The 23,431-nt window shown below is 46.8% G+C and overlaps 1 protein-coding gene across 3 annotated transcripts in view; it reads right to left on the minus strand.

Moving 5' to 3' along the window:
- The window catches only part of RAPGEF4 (Rap guanine nucleotide exchange factor 4), a 1,002,526-nt gene that overhangs the window by 396,158 nt on the left and 582,937 nt on the right, over positions 1–23,431 (minus strand). For 2 of the 3 annotated variants that reach the window (XM_085645282.1, XM_085645284.1), the window contains 2 exons: positions 3,544–3,597; positions 3,148–3,254 (listed from right to left, as the gene is read on the minus strand). In XM_085645282.1, the coding sequence (XP_085501408.1) occupies positions 3,148–3,254; positions 3,544–3,597 (161 nt within the window). The remainder of the gene's footprint in view (positions 1–3,147; positions 3,255–3,543; positions 3,598–23,431) is intronic. The other variant, XM_085645283.1, reaches the window with a different exon arrangement.

Below are 23,431 nucleotides of genomic sequence, written 5' to 3' on the forward strand. Positions count from 1 at the left end.
GTACTTTGTGTACTCTGTTGATGGATATATACCATGTCACGGTAATTTATTTCCTAGATCACGGTTTTCGAGATGATTTCTTCACTCACCAGCACCATGTGTTCATCTGTCCCTGTTATAGTGAGAACATATATATTTTCTTATTTATTGATAGTGTACTTAAAGTATGCCAAAATTATTCTGATATATACTATTTTTGTTGAGTTTACATGGTCCTTTTAATTTTCTCTTACTGTTTTTTATTATACTCTATTTAAAGCATATTATGATAGATTAATGTTAGCACCCAATGTTGGTTTTCATGATTTTTGAATGAATAAGAATTTTGACACCGTTGTTGTTACTTTAGGTACCCAAATGTCCACCCATGGTTTATGGGTCAGTCCTATAGTTAGTTACAAGCTGTCAGAGTTTAACAGTTGAATTCCTCTGATCAGCTCCCTCCTCTCCCACGGAATAGAGTATTTCTTTAGTTTCTTACATAACATCTCATGATTTATACTACTAAATGCAGATACCAAATCAATGAATCAGCAATCAAGCATGGAAGACCTCTTATTAAATGCTAAGTTAGCTAAATTCAACAAGAGAAAGCTATTAGACAGGATGCTATGACCCAAGCAAAATATTGTTATAATGATGGGAAGAGTATGATTTGTTTCAGCCCAGTCTTGTAGGGCTAGAACCAATGCATCAACCATGACCTTGCCTTGCCCTTGGGCATGAATAGTAACCGAGCTATCTAAGATCTATATTCAGACATTAGTGTATCAGTAAGCATATACTGAACTATGGCACATTCCTGCCAACTACAATGCCCTAATAAGTGGCAATCACTTTAAAGCGCACAACCTAGGAACTGTTTAAAAGAAATGGCAGTCCCCACCTTTGGACCCTTTGCTTTGGTAGACTTTACAGATTTTAATAAGGCCATTATGGCAGCGGGACTACCTAACTGAAATCCAAGGATTTCTCATTATCTACTTGCTTTATGCTTGTCTGAGGGACAAAAAGGGTGGCACCCACTTACAGTTACCAGTAAGAGTGGAAGTGTCTTTCCTAGCACAGAGAAATGTGCTCTCAGCAGCCAATTGCCAAAAGGCACCTCTTCTTCCTAAGCATTCTTCATCAGTTCCTTCTCTGAAAGTTTAACAGGTCAATTTCTTACAACCATCATCTGCTAACAATACACTAGGAGCTAGGCTGGGCACTTGATTTTCTTGGTCTACCCGAGACATCTATTTGGGATGAACTACGCAAGATCAAATTATTCACACAAAAAAATGCACTGGTGTGCACTCTGGTAATATTCACTGTTCATTTCCTGTTTTTTGTGGGGTTCTCTTGAATGCTGGACAGAGATGCTTATTAGAAAATGGATCAATGGGCTTTAAATGTAGATCTAAACAGAGGTATAAAGAAAATAAGAGCAGGTCTCACATAAGATATGCATGACATTAGGCAGCTGTAGCTGGATCATACACACAAGAGCCCATCTATCAAACATCAAAGAAGTACAATTTGATGATTCTGGCCAAATTACAGTCATGCTATAATTTTGGTGCTAACAGCATTTTTTAAACCTGAGCTTCAATTTCAAAGTACTCTGCAGTAAAAACTATACATTGATGCTGGATGATGCATGTTGCACCACAGCTATCGTAGCTGACCCGTCAGCAGCAGAGCAGGCAGTCCAACACGAATGCTGCTGATGTCCAAGGGATGTGTTATTACTATTGTGAGGAATATCAGTGATGAGCTAGTCCCTGCATACACAGGACAGATCTACAGTAGGAGGAGAGAACTACATTGTAATATTTTTGCAGAGTATTTGGGGTCTGTTTTGCAAGCCCCAGGCCACAGTAGAGATAAAAAAAAATCCACAATGTTCTAAATATTAAGGGGCTGAGTAGGAGTTGCTCGCTACATTCCGATCCATGCATAAACCCTTGTTTACGCCGGGGGTGGAATTACGAGTTAAAATGTCTTTAGCACATCTGATAATTATAGGATCTGTTAAATACCTCAAGTTTCGTTAAATTTCAGCAGGTCAAACCTGTCGAAATTCAAGAGGGGAAATGTGTACGCTTTTTACCGTACGATGCGGATTTGGGTGTGTTAACCAGGCCTGGGCTAAAATTTCGTTCCGTTCGCGGAAATTGCGATAATTTGACATTTTCGCGTTCCGCGGAGAGCGCGAAAATGTCAAAATTTCCGCTTTACGCAGCTTGGCGATAATTTGTTTCTTGCTCGCGCTGTAAAATAATACATTCTCGCGCGCGCGCGATCGCCTTACCTAAATCCCTGCGTTCGCCGACAAGTTTTCTTGATCCGGTCGCGTTCTCCATGAGATGTTGTATTGTTTTTAGCCATTTGCGCTGTCTCGCGACAGTTCGCGCCCGCAGTGACGTCATGCGTCGCGCGATCACGTCTTTCTTCTCGCGATCATGCACCGCGAGACAACTCAAAACAAGATGGCCGCGCCCGCGAGCAACCAGATGGGTAAATTGGCAACCCGCAACCATGCAGAAAATCTCGCGAACATGCGGGAAAAAAACTTCCGCATCTTCACGATATTTCCGCTTGTTTGCGATAATTTTAAACATTTTTGCTATAATTTGCGAAAGTGGATTTTGCAAATTCCGCCCACCCCTAGTGTTAAACACCGAACCCTGTATGTTATCCCCCAATAGCTCGTTTTAGGTGCTATTTATCACACCCGATTTAATAACGAAACCCAGGATATCGTTTATTTACCAAGTGTGATAAACATCACTTTGACTTGTTATCGGCTCCTGTATGCGAAAATGCAAAGTCGATGACATTCTTCACAGATTCTTATTTAGTAAAAACAAATCCATTCACGTTAGGTTCTGTGGCCATGCACATGTTCCGTGCTCAGGAACTGCAGTAGAATTTGTAGTTTTCGAGAACCACAAACATGCATAAGCATTATATGTTATGCATACTTTACTCACTTAAATGACCATACAGCACATGCAACGTGTGTAAAATGCAAGCTGACGTGAGTTAAACTCAAGATTAATATACGAATAATATGCACTTAAACACTTTTTCAACAATGAATTTGCCAAAATGTTTACATGCATGCATATACATGTGACCAGTCATTGTACTGACTCTTACCTATAGGTTTTCAGGTGGTACTTCCGATCTCTGATCATGTGGGGCGCTCGGGATATGATTGTATTCCGGAGAACCTTTCCAGCCCGGAGGATTCTTTCTGAGGGCACCTTCGAGTTATGATGAGAAATAACAAAAGGACAAATTACGTCATGGCCCACTCTTCTGTAACAATGGAACGCACCGATGCGTGAATGGCACACATAACAGTCTTTAAAAGTACTGGCCTTAGACAGATGTTCTTCGTAATGAGCTTCATAAAAACATATGTCTGAGCTAGGGGAGCAGTTATGCTAGTTTGTGGTGGAATAGATTTTCCCCTCCATTCGTGCTTCAGTCTGTCAACACACATTCATGAAATTCGCGCTAACCAGTACCTACATTTCAACATTCCATTACCTGGGTAATGGTTTTAGCAGGACGCAGAGGGATGTCGGGGTCAATGAGAGGTGTCTGGAAAATAAAATGTAAAATGGGACAAACAGAAAGAAAATTATAACAGAACTTTAAAAAAATGATTTGTACAAAATAAAAATTACTAGCCAAATAAAGTAAATGTTAAATTAAAACCAATGAAACGTGATTATTTTGAGATACATTTCAGTAAATATAATTATTACATACTGTTCCGATTTATAAAATTTAATTTCAAAACTTGCATGATCTCCTATGCCCCACAGGAATGGTAATGTCTATGTGATAACATCTATGTGATAATTGCTATTTACAAAGAACTTGAGTTACATGTGCAAACTAAACTTTAAGGACATGTGACGAAGGGTAAGGTCACTCTTGCTATAGGAAGAGAGTTTTTTCTAGCAAACAAGGGTCTTAAAAACATTTTGTTAGGTGCAGAAAAAGAAGCACCTGAGTCCCCTACTATGGGCTGGCAGACCCTGCATGTTGCAGAGGGTCGTCATTAGTCACTCCATGGGCAGGAGCGGAGTCACCGGCAACCATGTGACCGCAAGGTGGTGACGTCATACGAAGGCGCTGAGGCGGGGTGGGGGGGATTAAATGCACAGTGGGAAGGAGTGTGACCTGTTTTTCCTTTGACCACTCGGCAATTAGGATCTCCATAGGCATTGGACCTGTAGTAGGGGCCGCGCCTTAAGATAAAACCCACACACTCACACATAGAGTAAAAAGCGGAAGAAATGTAATGAAAATTTGAACAAAAAATAATGGGCTACCTGAAATAAACTGGGATATCTGCAAGTTTTTTCCCCTTGGTGAGATAATGATCCTGGTGGGCACGGGGCTGGGTGGAGGGGGACTGACCTGCTCGTGCTCCTGGACCTTTCAGCCCTTCCCTGGGTTCCTTGGAGTTGATTATGAATTGGGGCTTTGCCTAGAGGCTGGTCAGGGCCACAAGTACCCCGACAGGGACGGTGAGTTAAACTGCTCCCTTGTGTTGTGTGTTCTGTATCAAACAGTGTGCCTTTTCCATCCCTGACCTAGTCAGAGGTGACTGCTTATTTAAACGGATGTTGACTTTATTTTTTGCCGCAGAACCTTGGTGGGGAAAGTGAATTGTGCCTGTCCCTGAGGGGGGTGTAAATAGAAACAATTTGATGGCTAGAATGCATTTGTAAGTGGTTTCTTACTAAAATCAGGAATCATGGCTGAAATGTATTTCATATATACCAAGACTCACTTGCTGTAAAATATTTGTGACCTTCCTTACTTGCTTGCTTACTTCTCATGTCTAACTTTTATGTGACTGCCTTGTATCCCTTGAAGGATTTTTGTGTGATTAAATAGCTACATCCTGGTAGAACCACAGGCCTTGAGTGTAACTCTCACTCGCCCCAGGTAATGGGACGGTTTTAAATGAGTGACGGTCAGCGATTTGCATGTCTTGAGCACAATATCAAATATGTACTAGAAGTGCGAGTGATCGAGTAGACTGATTCACACAGGTGTACGAATTCACTTTCTTCCACTGCACAAAAAAAGGAAACCTCATAGTGCTAGTACGCGTTTAAACTAAAGAGCATAGCCCAGGCCTATCTATCTCCTGCGAAAGGCAGATTATGAAGACTGCCTTGCAGGCGGTCTCCATTTCTGCTCCCCCCTTCAGATGTGCATATAAGAGTCTATTGATGGTCCCACCTCATGCTTACTTGGACTGCCCTCTCTCTCAATGGCTCTGGTCCAGGTAATGTCAGGACCGGGTTTCCTGGTCCAGTGGGGTAGGGACCATGCAACCTGGATCTCCACCAAATAACATCTACAACTGTTTGTTAGGAATGAGCTTGGGGTCACCATGTGGATGAGTGAATTCTATGGGGACACACTCAGAGGAAAGGGGTAACCCAATCACATCATCGAAAAGATCACATCATCACAGAACCGTTGGTGAGAGTAAGTTGTAACAAGCATTTGCAATGCAATAGGTCTCGCTTTTTCAAAACTTTGACCTATTGGTATTGTACATGACAATGCCTATTATTATTGCAGATTTTTTAAAACATAAATGAAAGGCATTGTCATTTACAATGGCAATCGCTCAAAATCTCGCAAATGCGAGACCTATTGCAATGCAAATGCTTGTTTAAATTAGCTGTCCATTTTAGCCATTGTAAACCAAGGAAGAACTCCAAACATGGAACAGTTTAGTTCCTGGTAACATGCACGCACACATCACCCTGCCTGTGCACGACGGTTGCTACCTCCATGATGGGCCATGCATTCATTTAAATTATTTTGGTTCAAGCAGTGTTCTGATTGGCCGGCCAGTCTCTGTCGAGTCACTAATACATCAGAGAAAACACAAGAGAAACCCCAGGTTTTATAACGATACAGGCCACAAACACGGGTGCCCACAAATAGAAATCATGGGTGTTACAGACAGTTGGACAACTCAGTGGAGCTCATTTAGAGGGAATGAAGGCCGGCCTTGTCGGAAATCCGCAGGTAACGCACAAATTCCTACCGCAGACGCTCAACACACTGAGTTATCTCACTGTTGTAAAAACAATGGGATGCGTTTTACAGTATGTTTATGACAGTTCCTTAATCAGTGTGCAAGCTTGTACGTCGGTCTGACGTCGAGGCTGCGAATAGGAAGCTACCGGCGACTGTTCGAGGAAGGCCCTGTAACGCACGCACCTTATCAGCCAACGCTCATTCTTCTGTATGCGTGCCCTTTTAGACACTACGACGCCGAGCCTGCTCCAGTCGCATACTGTGTGGTCCTTTTACCGCCTCTGCCTGCAGGGACTCAGCCATGTCAAGTGCCTCCTGTGGGGCACAGTCCCGTCACGCTGCCCACTGCAAGTGGCGTAGAGTCTAGTCTTGGTGGCTGCTCCTGTCGCACAGGGTCCCCCAAACTTTGCCTTCCTCAGTAGGGCAGGGTGCAGTGCAACACCTCCTGCAGCAGGCTGTCCAGCCATCATGCTGGGTGCTCTTGTTGCTCAATGCCCTCTCGCCGTGCCCGCTCCAGGAGAGACAATCCAGTCGCCGTGAATTCTACATTGCCAGGTCCACGCAGTCTGCCGGGTGCCCTCTGGTGGTGCAACCAGCGCCCAGTTACTGTGCTGGTTCCAGTTGCCCCCGAGCCCCTCTTTAGCCCCTCACTTGCGACATGAAAACTCTTCCCACATGTAGTCAAAACAAAAAACAACACCCCATTAACCATACACGGGTAACATTCATCAAGCGCCTCACAAAGGGTTGGTTAGCGCCAGGGCTTTAAGTGGGCTGGGTCCTGCCGGTGCTCAGCACCAACAGTTCTTAAAAGCAGATGCCGAGACGGTCCCTAACCGGGCTCTACATTTTTACCTTCAAGGTGGGGAAAAAAAAATAATAATACGCTCAACTCTGCAATAGTAACACCCGTCACTGTTTCCGATGTAACTTCAAAAAGATTCATTTCTCAGTTTTAAATAGGGCAAACATGAGCACCAGTTACATTATACAAGGACATATTCATGTCTTGAATCACAGGATGTTGAGCCCACTAGAGGCTCCAACCTACTTTCTCAGCTCAAAGGTGGGCAGCTCTAGCCTTAGGCCACATCCTCTCCCACAAGAAGGGAAGCATTCTCAATAATATATACAACAAAGTCATAGCTGTTGCTTATTTATCTTATGACATTTACAACCATTGACAAAACCAATAGTCCTGGCTTGTGGCAGGAGTGATGTTACTTATTGTGTTGGATATATGGATGCAATGACAGAAGCAGCAGAATACCAGTGGGCGGTACACTACGCTAAGCACAGATTTTTAGCTTTTGTGTTTAAGACACACGCTTAATTACTGAGGCCGCGCCCCTATGAGAGACCCCCCCCAGTTTTTTCATCCCACCTAAAGCCCTGGTTGGCGCTATATAAATGCTACAACTGTGGTCCAGCACCAGCTCTCTGCTTTGCCTGCCGCAGTGGTGTAGAGTCCCATCACCGTGCTGGTTCAGTGATCCAGCAGACCGATTACTCACCATGCCTACCTAAGTGGTGCACGGTCCATTCTCGGTGCCTGCCCGAGTGCGACTGTTCCAATAGCAGAGTCGCAGTGCCTGCTTAAGAGGCCCAATGCCCAATCACCATGCATGCACCAGTGCAGAGTGCCCAATCGCTGTGCCTGCTCCAGAGGCAAAGGACACAGTCACCATGCTTCCTTAAGAGGCTCAACGCAACGCCCAGTCACCTGCCTGCACAGTCTAAAGTGCCTGGTCACTATAGCTGCTCCGCAGGCACAGGGCACAGTCGCCCAGTCGCGGTGTCTGCTCAAGTGAACCCCTGGCCTGGTTACTCTGGCTGCGTCAATGCAGAGCGCCTCGTCGATATTCCTCCCGAATTGGCACAGAGGCGAGCTCAGTCACCAGGAGTGTTGAAAAGACTCAAGGTGCCGCCACTGTACCCGCACCCGTGCACCTGACGAGTGACGTAACGAAACTGCTCCCCCTCTGAAAAGTGCACAGAGGGCCCGTCCTCCCCTGAGGCACCACCTAATACTTTTGCTGAGGGGGGGGCCTAGAGTTCGTCCCCCTTGCACCGCTGACTTATGTTACGCCACTGCTGCCCAGTCACTAAGAATGCCTACGTGGCCCAAGGCACAACTGCCCTGCCTGCCACGGTGACAGTTACTATGCCTGCTCTGGTGGCACGGGGCCCAGGCTCTGTGCCTTATCCAGCAGCCATTATGGTCTACAAATAATTATTTTCTTAGAGTTCGTTCTGCAGAGCGCTGCAGACACCGCTCATAACCTCAATAAATTCATACAAAACCTTCTTTGAAATTTTTTCGTCTTTGTCACCAGCCGTGCACATGAAATGGGTGTGAGCGCCGGAAGCCTTTTCTCACTCAATTAAAACCCCAAACTGCCTTTGAACGGGGTGACTGTGCTTGCACCTCTCCCAGAGACATCTCATCAACCAGAAGAACCAGCAACGGCATATAAGTATGTAGGGACATGCTGTGCTGAAACGCCGCGAAAGTGAAAGAACCAGCAACGGCATATAAGTATGTAGGGACACGCTGTGCTGAAACGCTGTGAAAGTGAAAGAACCAGCTATGGCATATAAATATGTAGGGACACGCTGTGCTGAAACGCCACAAAAGTGAAAGCGTGCCATGCGCGCACTGTGATGAAAAGAGACGCCCGCGGGACTGGGGAAAATGCAATGCAAAATAAAGTGGAAGTGTGTCATGCGCGCACACCATACGCGTGCACATCTCCTGTCCGGGCAGGCACGGCGAGCAGGAGACAGGGAGGGAACAAAACATACCTCCCTTCCAATAAAAAGCACGCATTTGGAAGCCACGCCAATCACAAGCATGGGTGGAGCCTTCACCCCCACTTCGGAAGCGAAATCGACGACAATAGACCTCGCAAGCAAGCAGCGCATGCGCTGCGTCACTAGGTGAGGCCTAAACATGCTACAGCGCGATAAAACGCACTGCCTCACTCAGTGTACAAGGTGATCTGCAGTTCAGACACACTCTCACATAGAGTATGCTTGCACCAAAGATTAGAGAGATACTTTTATAGTCCTTTACCCTGCACTGAGGTACAGAAAATGCAGAGGGATTCCCCATTTTGCTGCTACTCATTAGTGCAAGCGATTTTTTACATAATAAGCTTAATAGTATCAATTGATCAACGCAAATCAGTAACATACATTTGCTTTGTAGGACTACAATTGGTATAAAAGAAAAGAACAACATTAGCATGTATTTGATCCTAGAAGTTAGAATTGACAGGGTATTTTGTACGTTTTGTATATGATGTTTCCTTCCCAAACTTAAGTCAACACGGGAGACACTCTTCTGTTGGATGTCCAGAATGCAACAGTGGCCTTTCCCCCATTTTACACCTGTTTGAGCACTTCAGTCTGGATGTGCCCACTATGCCGGTGTAACCATGATCACATCGCTCCCCACTGTAGGCTGGGAGTGGAAATCCTGGGCCGTGGAGTGGCTTCAGCACTATAACTGTGGCCAGCAGTGAGTAATCTTACGCATTCGCCACTCTGGTGACTCACGTAGAGGGCTCCGCACATAGCCCTTAGCGCTGCCTGTCACCCACTACCTGCTGCTTGTCACCGACGGCATTCACAAGATATCTGACTCACACGCCCCACTGCTACATAAAAGGAATTAAGCGCAAAGACTGCCAAAGACATTCAAAAATGGCCAATAATGTTCTGGAGCTCGAGCTTAACAAGGCACCTGCTGTTAAACCTGCCACACCATTTCAAGGGTTGCACTTTGAGGGCCACACCTAGTTTTAGAACTCTCCACTATGTATGAGGCAATTGTTTGCATCCGCGCTCATAACTGCCACACCATCAGGACTTGGCGAGACTTGGCGGGCAACAGCCATTTTGAGAACACAAACCTTTTCTAAATTTGCACTGTGCTGCCCCCACAGGGTACAGCTTCAAACTGATCGTTTAGCTCAGGCGTTTAGCTAGACAATGTGCTAAGCACAGCAAAGGTAATAATGAATATGGAAGGGTACAGGGCTACAGTTTAGCAAGAGAACAAGGGCTTAAAACCTACTATGCCATTTTAAAGTTTGCACCTGATGGCAGCGGCCATTTTGTGATCTCCTAAACTTGTACTGTGCAGCTCATAGAGTGGATAGAACAAAATTAAATGCTTGGTGCAGATGATTTATTAGACCATACACTGAAGTAAAATTGTAGGCAGCAGATAACTCCTAAAACTTTTTAACACCTACCTAAACAACAGGCTCACCCTGTGCTGAACAAACCCAACAATTTGCAGTAACAATTAACAAGCTCAACAGGTACTGCTGGCCATAGTTACAGCATGTAACAAGTGCTTAGTAAGTGACCGAAATCAGTATAACCCTCAAGTATCAGCATCAGTCGCAAAGCTCTTAAGTTTAAGCATCAAGAATAAATCGCAATGATCTACAACACTGAGCCAAGAAAGTCACAAGCAAGAGAACCAGGGGTTAATCTCAACTCTTACGTTGAAATTAAGTAGAAAGATACATCTGATCATGCTCTGCACCTTGTTCAAGCAGAAAGAAACATACTGGAAAAAGACCAAAGCAACACTAACACAATCAGTAACAAGAGAACACAATGGGACCCTCTCTCACTAATGAAACAAACAGGCGCACAATGTCCTATCACTGAAACCATTCCTGACAATATCTTCTGACAAACTGAAACCACTAATTGAATCGAGCGCCTCTAGTGCTTCCAGTTGGGAATAGAAGAACTGGAATTTGAAGTCTGCAAGCTGCACCAAGCCCAAAAAGTCATGAAAAAGTGAAGTGAAAAAATAATGTCAGGCTTTGTGGTAAGTCAGAATAAAAAGAGAAGAGCAATGTTACCTCTTTCCTTATGAGCCTTCTTCCGAAACTGGCTGGCTTGTAACTGGTCAAACATCTAAATAGTCGCAAGTGCACCCAGGCTTGGTCCCCTGGTGCCCTCTAATAATAAATCAAAACCCAGAGTAATAGTTATGTACTTTCTGGAGTACACTCAAACATGTACAGTCTTGGAAGCTGATACGAAACAGAAAGAAAATACTTGGTGTGGTCAGCAGTTATTCATCTCACAAGATCTGACTAGAGCAATAGCTCTGTGGAAGAAACATTTTTAGACCTAAGACCAGTGATGAAACAACACAGCATCAGAGATTATACAACATATCCTGGCAGATGCAAAATCGCCTTCAACAGAACTAGAATCATCCACAAACATCTAGAGCTACAAATCTTCCTATCCACACCATAGATGATGACGAGACAAGCCAACCCGCTAACCAACTGACGTGTCAACAACTAACAACCCTAATAGTTCTACGTCAACATGATATGAAATATTTCCTTGTTTAATGACTACAATATTCCGGTCTGTATACTCAACAATAAGTAAGATTCAGTGGATGCTCAACCTGATCCCATTGCGTGTCACTTGCTGAGTAATATCTCCCATACCATTATCTGTTTAGTTCTATTTGTCCTAGTAAAGTCCACTGGCTTCATCTGCTGTGCATCATCACTTTTCAGAAATCTTTAAGATGTTCACTATATGCACCTCATGAAATATTAAAGGTAAAAACAACCCCATCAAGAGGCAGCAATTCCTCATCCACTTAAACTAGGAACAAATATCACCTTTATCCCGGAAACCAACCTAAATGAAGCAGAAAACCTAAAGCTGAATAAGAAGTGGGTGGGTGACGTTATCTTCTCACACACTGAAAGGAAACAGAATGGTACTGCAACACCCTTACACAAAAATCTAAGCTCCACAATCACAACTATCAAGTCCGACATAAATGGGAGATGGATCAGAGCCGCTACTTTTATTGATGACGTTCCCTACAATCTAATCAACATCAAAGTTCCAACACAAGATAGTGTCCTCTTCTGGAAAGAAATCCAATAAGTTATCAGGAATACTCCTCACCAACAGAATCTAATCCTTAAAGGAGACTGTAACACCTACATTGACACCATCATGGAATGAAAATCCTCTGCAAGATATTTTCCAAATACATTTCAAAAAGCATTACAAAACACTATTTGAGGATGCAAATCTTGCTGATATATGGAGTATTGCTCACCTCAAAAACCACGAATTCACTTATTTTCCAAACTGCATAATTCATACTTGAGACCTGATCTATCCCTTTGCCTCCCAGACTCTATTAAACAATAGAACAGAAACAAATATTGCTTCAATCCTTCTCTCTGACCATGCACTGATCTCACTTGCACCTGAGTTCATAAGAATATCAGGGTCTCTTATTCTTGTTCCATTGCACCGGACCCACTTGAGTTATGGACCACCTCTTTCAACACACTGTCAACTAGTCATACCACTGGAGCAATGCTAAATGTATCAGTGCCAAATTGGCCCTGTATCACAAACAAGATTCTTTGTGTTCCATAGCAAACTATACAAAGCAGGTTTGCAAAGCAAAGACCATAGCCGGGGATACAATCTAAAAATTTTAACATTGAACACATGCTTTTTCTAAGTCATAAATTAGATACCTTCTGATATAATTAATGTCTCTAAAGACGTAACATCAATTATAACACCAAGTTGTGACATATTACTGAAGACTTATTTCTCTTATTACTATCAGCCAACAAAGATCTGGACAAAACCAAAAGCAAACTACATGATTTTGTGACAACAATTGCCATCAACAAATAACCACCCAATAGAAAGATTTCAATCTGTTTATATTTTTGCAATGGTGGAATGTGATATGTCGTACCCAGAGAATTGAAACTAAGTTTGTGGAATCCAACCCCATACATCCACACAAATGAACTGTGGCTGCCGCTTAAGAAATTCCCACCCAAGTAACCTATAATCAATTGATCCAAGATGAATTCTGACTCAAACTCAATTGTTATTCACATTGTACCTTTGCTATACCACATCTTATTTTATGTTTGTATAAGTGACAATATGTATTATGATGGAATCTGGTGCCAACATCAAGAACTTCTCAGCTTCCACAAAGAAACTGAAATATCCCATAAAAAATGTTAACAATCAGCCCCTCCTCTCGACATTTATGCATCTGAGGACTGCTTTTAATATGTTAAGTAGGGTTTTCAGAGGGTAGATGCTAATTGACTAGGGATAAACCAAGGCCTTATAAACTGTTTAACAGATGTTATCAGTGGAAAGCAAAAAGGGAAAGATATCATTCAGAAGATGAATTAACAGGATGTGCATCAACCGTCACAATGGCTAACATGTCTTGTGTAAGGGAACTAGTAGACACATTTCTTTATTTGAGGGCAAGTCTGTCCTCCTAGCAACAATTAAAATGTATTTTACAGGCTTCCACACCTTTAAAAGCTATTGGCAAATGGGTGCCCCAACTTATCACACTTCAATGATTTATGGTACTAAGTCTATGGAAAGCAGCCATCATAAAATGTGTATTTAATAAGAAGCTTTATAAAGACTGAAGACATATATATATATCTGATTTTATGATTTGTAGAGAAGATACCCTGATCCAAAAAAGCAAAACTGTTCTCTTTTAAGAACAGAATTGGCCAAAGTGCAGTAGAATCCTATGCAAGAGAACTGTGGTTCCATGAGGTGGTGAACATCAATAATTTTAGAATTAATCTGACAACAGCCAATGGGATAGCCCTTTGTAAACTAAGGTTAGCATAGCCCCTTAAATACTCGAATAAGTGCTGGAATTTGACTACCCCATTAATAAGGAGACAGTCGATAATGGGACCATAGTTCAATAGGAAAACTGAGGATGCATGGCTGGTTACACAAGGAAACACAGAGGAAATCTATCTTGAGGTACATGTGGTTTATACCTGTAGACAATGGTGAATTATATCTGGTCCAGATTCCAAACAGATGAAGTAGGATGATTGCTACTAGGGCATGACTGGGATAATTGCTCCTTCAATCTTAAGGAAAAAAGGATTACAAGATATTATTTGGTAATGTAGCAGTCTCTTTTGAATTTATTTCAAAGATCCTGAAGGACATTCTCCTGATATTGACACAGAGAGCTGTGAATTCATTTCATACAACCCATTGTTAAGTAGACCCAGGATGAGAGGGGCGTGACTTGGATGTCACGGCACAAGGAGTAAGCTGCCCTGGTTCCTTGCCTTCTTCTCCTAACATACAAAACATTGAGCCCTAACCAGCCATTTGACTGCTGGGGCAAAACTGTGGTAGTAATTGAGGAGCACTGAATGAAAAGACACTAAAAGCAAGATTGTAGTCTCTTCATTAAAGAAGATTTCAAGATTGCGAGGGCAGCTCTGCTCATTACTTAAAATGGTGGCTGGCACACACTGGTCTCAGTGGGCCAATTGACTGTCACCTGTGATGCCTCAGAAGCATCGTCGATCCCGCTTGGGGTGAAGTGAGAGTGAGTCTACCCTCTGGAGGTCAGCAACCAGGAGCATTGGAGGAACAGAGGCAGACCAGACCCACTGCCCAGGAGAGAACGGAAGGAATGGCGCTACGGAGGAGAATGATGACTAAGGACGGATTTACCCAGTGTGACTGCACCCTGAGTGACGATGGAGCTCAGTGTCTTCTAGTGCTGCCATGTGCTGTCCGCTGTGTGAGGGGAGAATTGCGAAAACAAATGACTCCAGTTCTTGGAGCCCACAGCAACCTAGACAAGGGCTAGAATGGCTCCTCCCCGTGAAAGACTGTGGCCTAGGGAGCAGGAGGAGCAGAGATGGCTGTGTCGCGTTGAATGAATCGGCAATGTATTGGACGTGGGTGACTGCAGGTGGCCCCCCACAGTGGTCCCCCCGCAGCCTGAATGATGGTGGGACCCACACACCTGTTGTTGCTAACATATGTTGCCCAAGGCTAGAAGGATGGATTGTGTAGTGGTGCTCCTGCTTCCTGATGGCGTTGGAGGCCTTGTGACAAAGAGATGGGTGGGAGGCACCCAACATGATCCAGGGCTCATGACAGAAGGCAAAACTACCAGATAAGAACTCAACAGGAAATCAGGGCTAACTCACATCCCCTCCATCTCGAATATGGAAAGCTGAGGTGAAATTCCACCTCCTGGATGATGACTACCCAGATCAAAATACCAAGGGTTTCTCCCACTCACTACATCCACAGGCGTCAGGTATATAAGCCACTAGGAGAATAGCAGAATACCATATGGCACAGGAATTGTGAGTAGCCCCAACCAAACTGCCCATAGGAGAACATGCCTTCCTAAGATTAGAAGAGTAGTTGCCATAAAGGCAGTTCATAAAAAGAAAAGAGAGAGGGTGGCAGGTTTGGAACTGCTCACAAACCACTCCTACCCATCTTGAAAAGAGAGATAACAGTCATATGAAGACCGGAGGTTTCCCACGTAAAACCAGTTCCACCGTAGAATGCTTAGTGCCACACGAAGCATGCTTTAGAAGAAAACACCTAGATTGTGGACGTAACATGCCAATAAGAATTGTAAATAAACAAAAGCCTTAGGAGAAGCAAACCAGAAGTCAGAAATGCCTAGGACTCAACAAGATGTCTGAGCAAGAAAACCCTGTGAAGGGAGACCAGGCCAGTGCCTAATTTGTAAAAAAATAAATAAGTGCTGGGCCCTCGTCAGGAGGCCACCGCAGTTTGCACCACACATTGCCACTTTACTTACACAACGAGTAACCATCACACTGCTACAAGTGCGGCAACTCAAACTGTTCGAGGCCGCCAAAGCATCAAGAATGCTTGGCTGGCAGGTATTAATTATTTTTCATGTATATTGAATTAACAATCAACTGTTTTTCTGCTTATCTTTAAATTGCACAAACAGCACCACTATGTGACAGCTGTCATAAGTGCAGGTTCTTGCAATTAAGTTCCGGTGCCGAGCACCGGAAACCACTGGCTCAAATTAAGCACTGGGCCATGCCAAAAGCAAAGTAAAGGAGCAGACCCTGACTAACATTTGATCAATAACACTGTTGAAGGCATCCATAGGACCCTATATGATTGATGAATCACAGGATTGGCTTTCAACTGCAGAAGAAGGTTATTAACAGTCAAGAAACCCTTCTTCAGGAAAAGGAATCTGTAGTCAAGTTCTCCATATCTAGCTTGCGGCTGAGGGGAATAAGAGTTTTAACATGTTAGTCCCTGATTGCCCAGCATTGTGCAAAACCCTTTCCCGCCTATGTGCCAACTGTCACTACAAGTGCCTCCCACTGCACACAAACCTTTGGAAGAGTAGGAGATATCGAGTCTAGTGTTAGAGAGGAGAGGTTATAGAATGGCTTCAGACTCTCGTGCTCTACCTGCATTAAACAAGTCATCACAACTCTCATCCCAGATTTTAAAATGTGTGATTAATGAGTGGATCCTAGAAGTTTCAGTCCCGAACACAATCAAGCAAGTTATTATCACAACTCTGTTAAAAACACCTATAGCAAACTCAAAGCTTTTGGCCAATTACTGCCTGACCTACAGCCTCCTTCCACCAACAAAATCCTAGACAAAATGTTTCAAAGAACTACAAAATTATGTGGAAGAAACAACTTCTTCATGTTCATCAGACAGGATTCGGACCCTCTATATATACTGAATGACATTGCAGAACATTAAAGATGAAATAATGAGGGTTCAGAACTAGGCGGGGATTAATGAATGAGCTCTAGACTGGATTGGCTCCTTCCACAGTGATTGCAGCTAATAACTACAAATTGGGTCTGTGTTATCATATGTTGGGGAACAGGGTTGTAACAGAGATCCCCCAGGGTTTCTTGTTTTGGAGGGGGGTCCCTCACCCTCTACGCCATGCCATTGCATGCCTTGCAGAATGTGTCCAAGGCACACAATGGCATGGAATAAGCAGTTAAATGCTCTGGAAAGCTACTCTGCTTTCCCCGAGCAGGTTCCTTCAGTGAAAGGGAGGCCAACAGTTCAGGGGCCCCCCCATTGAGCCCATTTTGCAGGAGGCCCTATCATTTAGGAAGTGTCCTATGGAGTACTTCAAGTTTAGCACACTTAACATTACTGGTTCATCTTTGCCCAAGTAATAGACAACATAGGGTAAAGTTTAATGTATCATGACAACACCCAGGAACACATCTGACTGGACAAATTTAAGTAAGACCAGAATAAAATCAAAACCTGCCATAACCATGTTTGCAACTGGATGCAATAAAATATATACGTGCCTTAATGGAACAAAGAAAAAGAACCTTGAGTTTGACTGAACTGACCAGAATGGCCATAGCTTACGCCACACAACTGCGAAGGTATGAAGTTGGAAGTTCAATTCAACATCAACATGTCTTTTTCAACTTAGGTCAACACCATGGTCAAGGGCACTTGTGATCCAAAAATCCTACCCTTACACTACTACACCCATTTTATGGACCCACTGTAAGGAGTAGTTTCTTTTCTGTAACTCCAGTTCTGTAGTAGGGGTATCTCTGTTATAGTCATAATCTAGTGAATAGTCCCGCCCATGTGCGTGGACCCCGGAGCAATACAAAATAATCTCTAAAGGTGACAAATCATGCAGACCTGCATACACCTTTAAGAGAGAATTTAATTTAAGACAGATAATGCAGCCTATACCCACAGGCTACACTGTCCAGTACTTCAACTAGAATTCCACCAACATCCACAAACAGCACTGCCTGTCCAGCTTTTCTCCACATAGGAAAAAACCCTGCCTCTACCAGCAAAAGCCTCTGGAATGATAGAGAGGAAGGAGAGGACAAACAATCCCCATAGGCTGCCATTATGTGGCTTAAAACAGGATACTGTGCCTTTAAGAAAACTTTCCAGATTTCCAGAACTTTCCCCAGTATCCCAGAATGCCCAGCAGGTCCCATTTACTTTCAGTTCTTTTTGAAGGCGTAGCACGCCAGACCTGTAGCATTCTACCTATGAATAAGTATCTCTCCACCGGGTAGGAGGGCGGGCGCTTATGACTATAACAGAGATACCCCTACTACAGAACTGGAGTTACAGAAAAGAAACTACTCCTTCTGTAGTAGGGGATCTCTGTGTATAGTCATAATCTAGTGAATAGAATGGCAAGCCCATCCCCACACAACAACAGCGGTGGAGAACAAACAAGACAATACCACTACTGTGCGAACAAGTTTCGCAGCGAAGCCTGCCCAACCTGAGCATCTGCCCTGGCATCCGTGTCCAGACAGTAATGCGCAGCAAAGGTATGGACCGACTTCCAAGTGGCCGCCTTGCAGATTTCTGCAATAGGAACATTACGCAGCAAAGCCGTCGTGGCAGTTTTGCCCCTGGTGGAATGAGCCTTAGGCTTACCCCCTAAGGTCTTATTAGCCTTTTGATAACACAATTGTATGCAGGACACAATCCACCGAGAAATGGACTGCTTAGAGGTCGCAAGACCAGTCCTGACTGATCCGTAATTAACAAACAATTGGTCAGACCTACGAATATCCTTGGTCTTATCCAGATAAAATTTCAACACCCTCCGAACATCCAGGGAATGGAGAGACCTTTCCGCTGGCGAAGAGGGATTCTGAAAGAACGTAGGTAAAGTTATGGTCTGGTTGACATGAAAATCAGAGATAACCTTAGGAAGAAATTTAGGGTGAGTACGCATCACAACCTTAGCAGCATGAAATACAGTATAAGGTTCTTGACAACATAATGCCTGAAGTTCACTCACCCGGTGGGCCGATGTAATGGCCACTAGGAACGCCGCCTTCCAGGATAGGTGCTGCAATGAAGCCCTGTGAATGGGTTCAAAAGGCTCCTTCATCAGTCTGGACAGCACCACATTCAAGTCCCAGGAAGGCGAGGGAAGTCTGACGGGAGGAAACACTTTCTTCAAGCCTTCCAAAAAATCCTTGACCACAGGGATCTGAAAGAAGGAAGTCTGTGAAGGGCATTTCCTGTAAGCAGTCAAAGCAGCCAGATGAACCTTAATGGAATGGAAATTAAGGCCAGACAGCGCCAGATGTAAAAGGTACGGAAGTATGACATCTTCCTTACATGTCGTCGGATCAAAGTTCTTGGACTTACACCAGATACAGAACCTCTTCCACTTGTAAGCATAGGATGTCCTAGTGGAAGGCCGTTTAGACTCCTTCAGTATGTCCATACAATCGTCTGGTAGATTCAGATGGCCATATTGCACTATTTCAGGAGCCATGCCGCCAAACTCAAAGACGAGAGGTTGGGGTGCACCATCCGCCCCCCGAACTTCGTGAGAAGGTCCGGCCTGCACGGCAACCGCATGTGAGGAAGGAGAGACCGGAGAAGTAGGTCCGTGAACCACCACTGTCTGGGCCACTCCGGGGCGATCAGGATCATCCGCGCCCTGGACTGGGACAGCTTGATGAGCACTGCCGGAATCAGGGGAATGGGTGGAAAAGCGTACAGAAAGCTGTTCGACCAATCGATCCATAGCGCATTCCCCAGCGTCCCCCGCTGGTAGTACCTGGATGCGAAGTCTCGGCATTTGCTGTTTTCGGCGGTGGCGAACAGATCTACGTCTGGAGTCCCCCACCTTGCGAAGACTTCTCCTAGTACTTCGTCGTTTATGACCCATTCGTGGTTTTCCTGAATCAGCCTGCTCAAGGCGTCCGCCTGAGCATTCTGCACCCCTGGCAGATGCGTGGCCGTAATTGTCAGTCCTCGGGCCAGCAGCCAGCGCCAGATCGCCTGCGCCTCCTGCGACAGAGTGCGCGATCTCGACCCCCCTGCTTGTTGAGGTAATACATCGTGGTTGTATTGTCCGTCTGTATCAGCAGCGAGTTGGTCTGGAAGGATGGAAGGAAGGCCTTCAGTGCCAGGAAGACAGATCTGAGTTCCAGGAAATTGATGTGGTACGTCGATTCCAAAGCAGACCACTTTCCTTGAATCTGCAAGTCCCCGGAATGCGCCCCCCAGCCCTGGAGAGACGCATCCGTCACGACACTCGTCGTTGGAATGTCCTTGTGGAAGGGAACCCCCTTGAGGAGGTTTTCCGCCGAACACCACCACTTCAGAGACTGAAGAGCATGCAGCGACAGTCGTATCTCGTCGTCCCAAGAGCCTGTCCTCTGATCCCACTGATCCTCCAAGCACTCCTGCAGTGGTCTCATGTGGAGCCGTGCGTGAGGCGTGAGGAAGATACAGGAGGCCATCGATCCCAGTAGAGAAGACACCTTCCTCACTGTCGTCGATGGAGCAGTCCTGAGGTCCTGAGCCTTCCGAAGGAGTGATAACCGTCTCTCCTCCGAAGGAGACACGCTTGCTGAGCGCGTATCGATGGAGGCTCCCAGGTACTGTATGCACTGGACCGGAGTCGGGACCGATTTGGACATGTTGACGTGTAACCCCAGCTTGTGCAAGAGAGCGCACGTCCACCGGAAGTGATCTTGCGCTTCCGAGAAGGATGATGCCTTGATCAGCCAATCGTCCAGATATGGGTAGACAAACACATTGTTCCTCCGCAGGTGTACCGCCACCACCGCCATGCACTTCGAGAAGGTCCTGGGCGCAGACTTTAGCCCGAATGGCAGTACTGTGTATTGATAGTGATTGGCGCCGACTTGGAATCGCAGGAACTTCCTGTGCTTCCGTGCGATGGGCACATGGAAGTACGCATCCTGTAGATCTATGGCACAGAGCCAGTCTCCCCGTTGCAGCTGAGGGTAAATCTGATGCAACGATAGCATGCAAAACTTCTCTCTGCGAATCCATTTGTTTGCCTGTCGCAAATCCAGAATGGGCCTGAACTCGTTCTTGTCCTTCTTGCGAACGAGGAAGAACCGAGAGTACAGACCTCTTCCTCTTTGAGACAGAGGTACCTCTTCTACCGCCTTTTTTCTCAACAAGATGTCTGCCTCCGCCTGGAGCACTCGCAGCTGAAACTGAGAGCTTACCGGCGGAATCGCTGGAGGCGGGCTGATAAACCGAAGACTGTATCCATTGCAAACAATATTCAGCACCCACTTGTCCTGAGTAATTTTTCTCCACTCTGCCGGAAAAAGTTGAATGCTTCCCCCCACTGGAGTGGGTAACGGTTGAGGGGGAAGTAGCTGCTCAGGGCCGAGACCCGGCCGGGCCCTTGGTAGTGGTAGTCGCCTGCTGGCCTCCTCTACCCCTCTGGCGCTTCTGGAAGGGCTTCCGGAACTGCTGCTGTTGGTGCTGCTGCTGTCCCGAACCCTGTCCACGCCCTCTGCCCGAAGACCCGAACCGCCTCTGGAACGGGCGCTTCTTCTTCTCGGCCTTCTCCAACCCGACGGCCGTCAGGGTTTCCGCCTCCGCCTTCATGCGGGCCATCTCATCATCCGCATGTTTCCCGAACAGGGTTTCCCCCGAAAAGGGCAGGTTGGCCACTCTGTGCTGCGCCTCTGGCTTGAGGGACATCAGGCGCAGCCACGAATGCCGCCTCTGGTGGACGCCATGACAGTAGGCGTGGGCGGCCAACAAGGATACATCTGCCGCCGCGCCGATCACCTGATTAGAAACCAGCATGCCTTCGCGCACTGTTTCCAAGAAGTCCTCCTTCCTGTCCCGGGGCAGCAGGTCCGCATACTGCTGCAGGGACTCCCACAGGGCCCGGTCGTAACGGCCCAACAAAGCCCCTGCACTCGCCACCTTCATGGTGGTGGCGGCGGTCCCACACACCTTCCTGCCCGCAGAATCCAGCCAGCGGCTCTCTTTGTCAGGCGGAACCGTCGACGAAGGGGCGGTCGCATGTTGTTTCCTTGCCGCCGTCACGATGACTGAATCCGGCTTCGGGTCCACCCTCAAAAAGGTAGGGTCCGACTCCGGGGCCCTATACTTTTTCATGAGCCTTAAGGGGGCGGCCTTCGTCACCGCGGGAGTGAGGAACAGCTCCAACGCGGGTTCCACCAGTCCTGGTACAAGGGGCAGTAGAGGGCGAGACAGATGTTTCTTATGAAGTGTCTCGAATATCACGGACGTCGTGGGTGTTGGAACCGTCACCGTGATACCCAACTTTGCTGCCCCTCTCAACAGCACCTCTTGGAAAGAGACCAAATCGTCCACCGGAGACACCCTAGTCCCCGGCGAGTCCGACAGCGTCGGGGAAAAATCTCTGGTCGAGGATCGCGTGCGCGACCTGGACCTGTGCCTCCTACGGCGTCGTCCTGAGTCCGACGATGACCGTCCATGGCTCCGTGATCTTCTCCTCTTGAGAGACCTCTTCGGCTTCGGCCTGCCTGCCGGTCTAGCCGGTCCCGGCGACCGCGGGCGTCGTGGCTTCGGATTCCCCTGCGGCGGAGTCGGGTACCTCGGAAGGGAGACCGACCGCGGGGGAACTGCCGGCAGCCCCAATGGAGTGCGTGGCAACGACCGAGGTGGGGGCGGCGGAGGTAGTGGCCGCGGATGTGGAGGCGGTGGTGGAGGCGGTGGTGGTGGTGGAGGTGGTGGTGGAGGCGGCGGTGGTGTTGGCGGTGGTGGTGGAGGCGGAGTCGGCGGTGGAGGAGGCGGTGGCGCAGGCATCCGAGGAGGCGTATAGACCACCGATTACTCCGATCCCGATGACTCTCTCTTCCTCAACGTCGACCTTCGCCTCGACGTCGACCTTTGCCTCGACGGCTACCTTTGCCTCGACGGCTACCTTTGCCTCGACGGCGACCTTCGCCTCGACGGCGATCTGTGCCTCGACGGCGATCTGTGCCTCGACGGCGAACTGTGCCTCGACGGCGATCTGTGCCTCGACGGCGATCCGTGCCTCGACGGCGATCAGTGCCTCGACGGTGATCCGCGCCTCGACGGCGATCTGCGCCTCAACGGCGATCTTCTGGACCTCGAGCGTCTCGACGTCGATCTTCTCTTCGACGGCGACGTCGACCTCCTCCTCTTCACCGACGGCGAACGGCGATCTCCCCCCGACGGCGAGCGCCGACGCCGGGTCCGATCTCGACGCCGACTGCTGGAAGGGGCCGTAGACGGCGGCGTCGCCGAAGACGCCAATGTAGTCGACGGCGGCCTATTCAGGTCCCTCGACGTCGACCGCCGACGCCGCTTCTCCCCAGAGCCCTGGGGAGACGGCGAGCAGATGGTGGTCATCCTCCTCGACGTCGCCGTCGACGCCCTCGACGTTGACGGGGAGTGGGAACGCTTACTGGTCTTCCTGCCCTTGGGGAGCCCCCCAGAGGCCTCAGTATGGGCCAAATCAGCCCCTCCAGACCCACCTGGTGCCTTCAGCCTTCTCTCCTCCAGGATTTGAAGCCTGATTTTCATTCCGTCCCTCAGGGTCCTGGCAGAGAACGAGTGGCCGATATCACAGCCTTCAGGCACGTGGGACTGGGGAAGGCACCCTATACACACCTCGTGTGGATCAGTTTTAGCCTTCTTTCTACCA

The sequence above is a fragment of the Triturus cristatus genome, chromosome 3_1, assembly GCF_964204655.1.
Source record: "Triturus cristatus chromosome 3_1, aTriCri1.1, whole genome shotgun sequence".
Classification (NCBI taxonomy): Eukaryota; Metazoa; Chordata; class Amphibia; order Caudata; family Salamandridae; genus Triturus; species Triturus cristatus.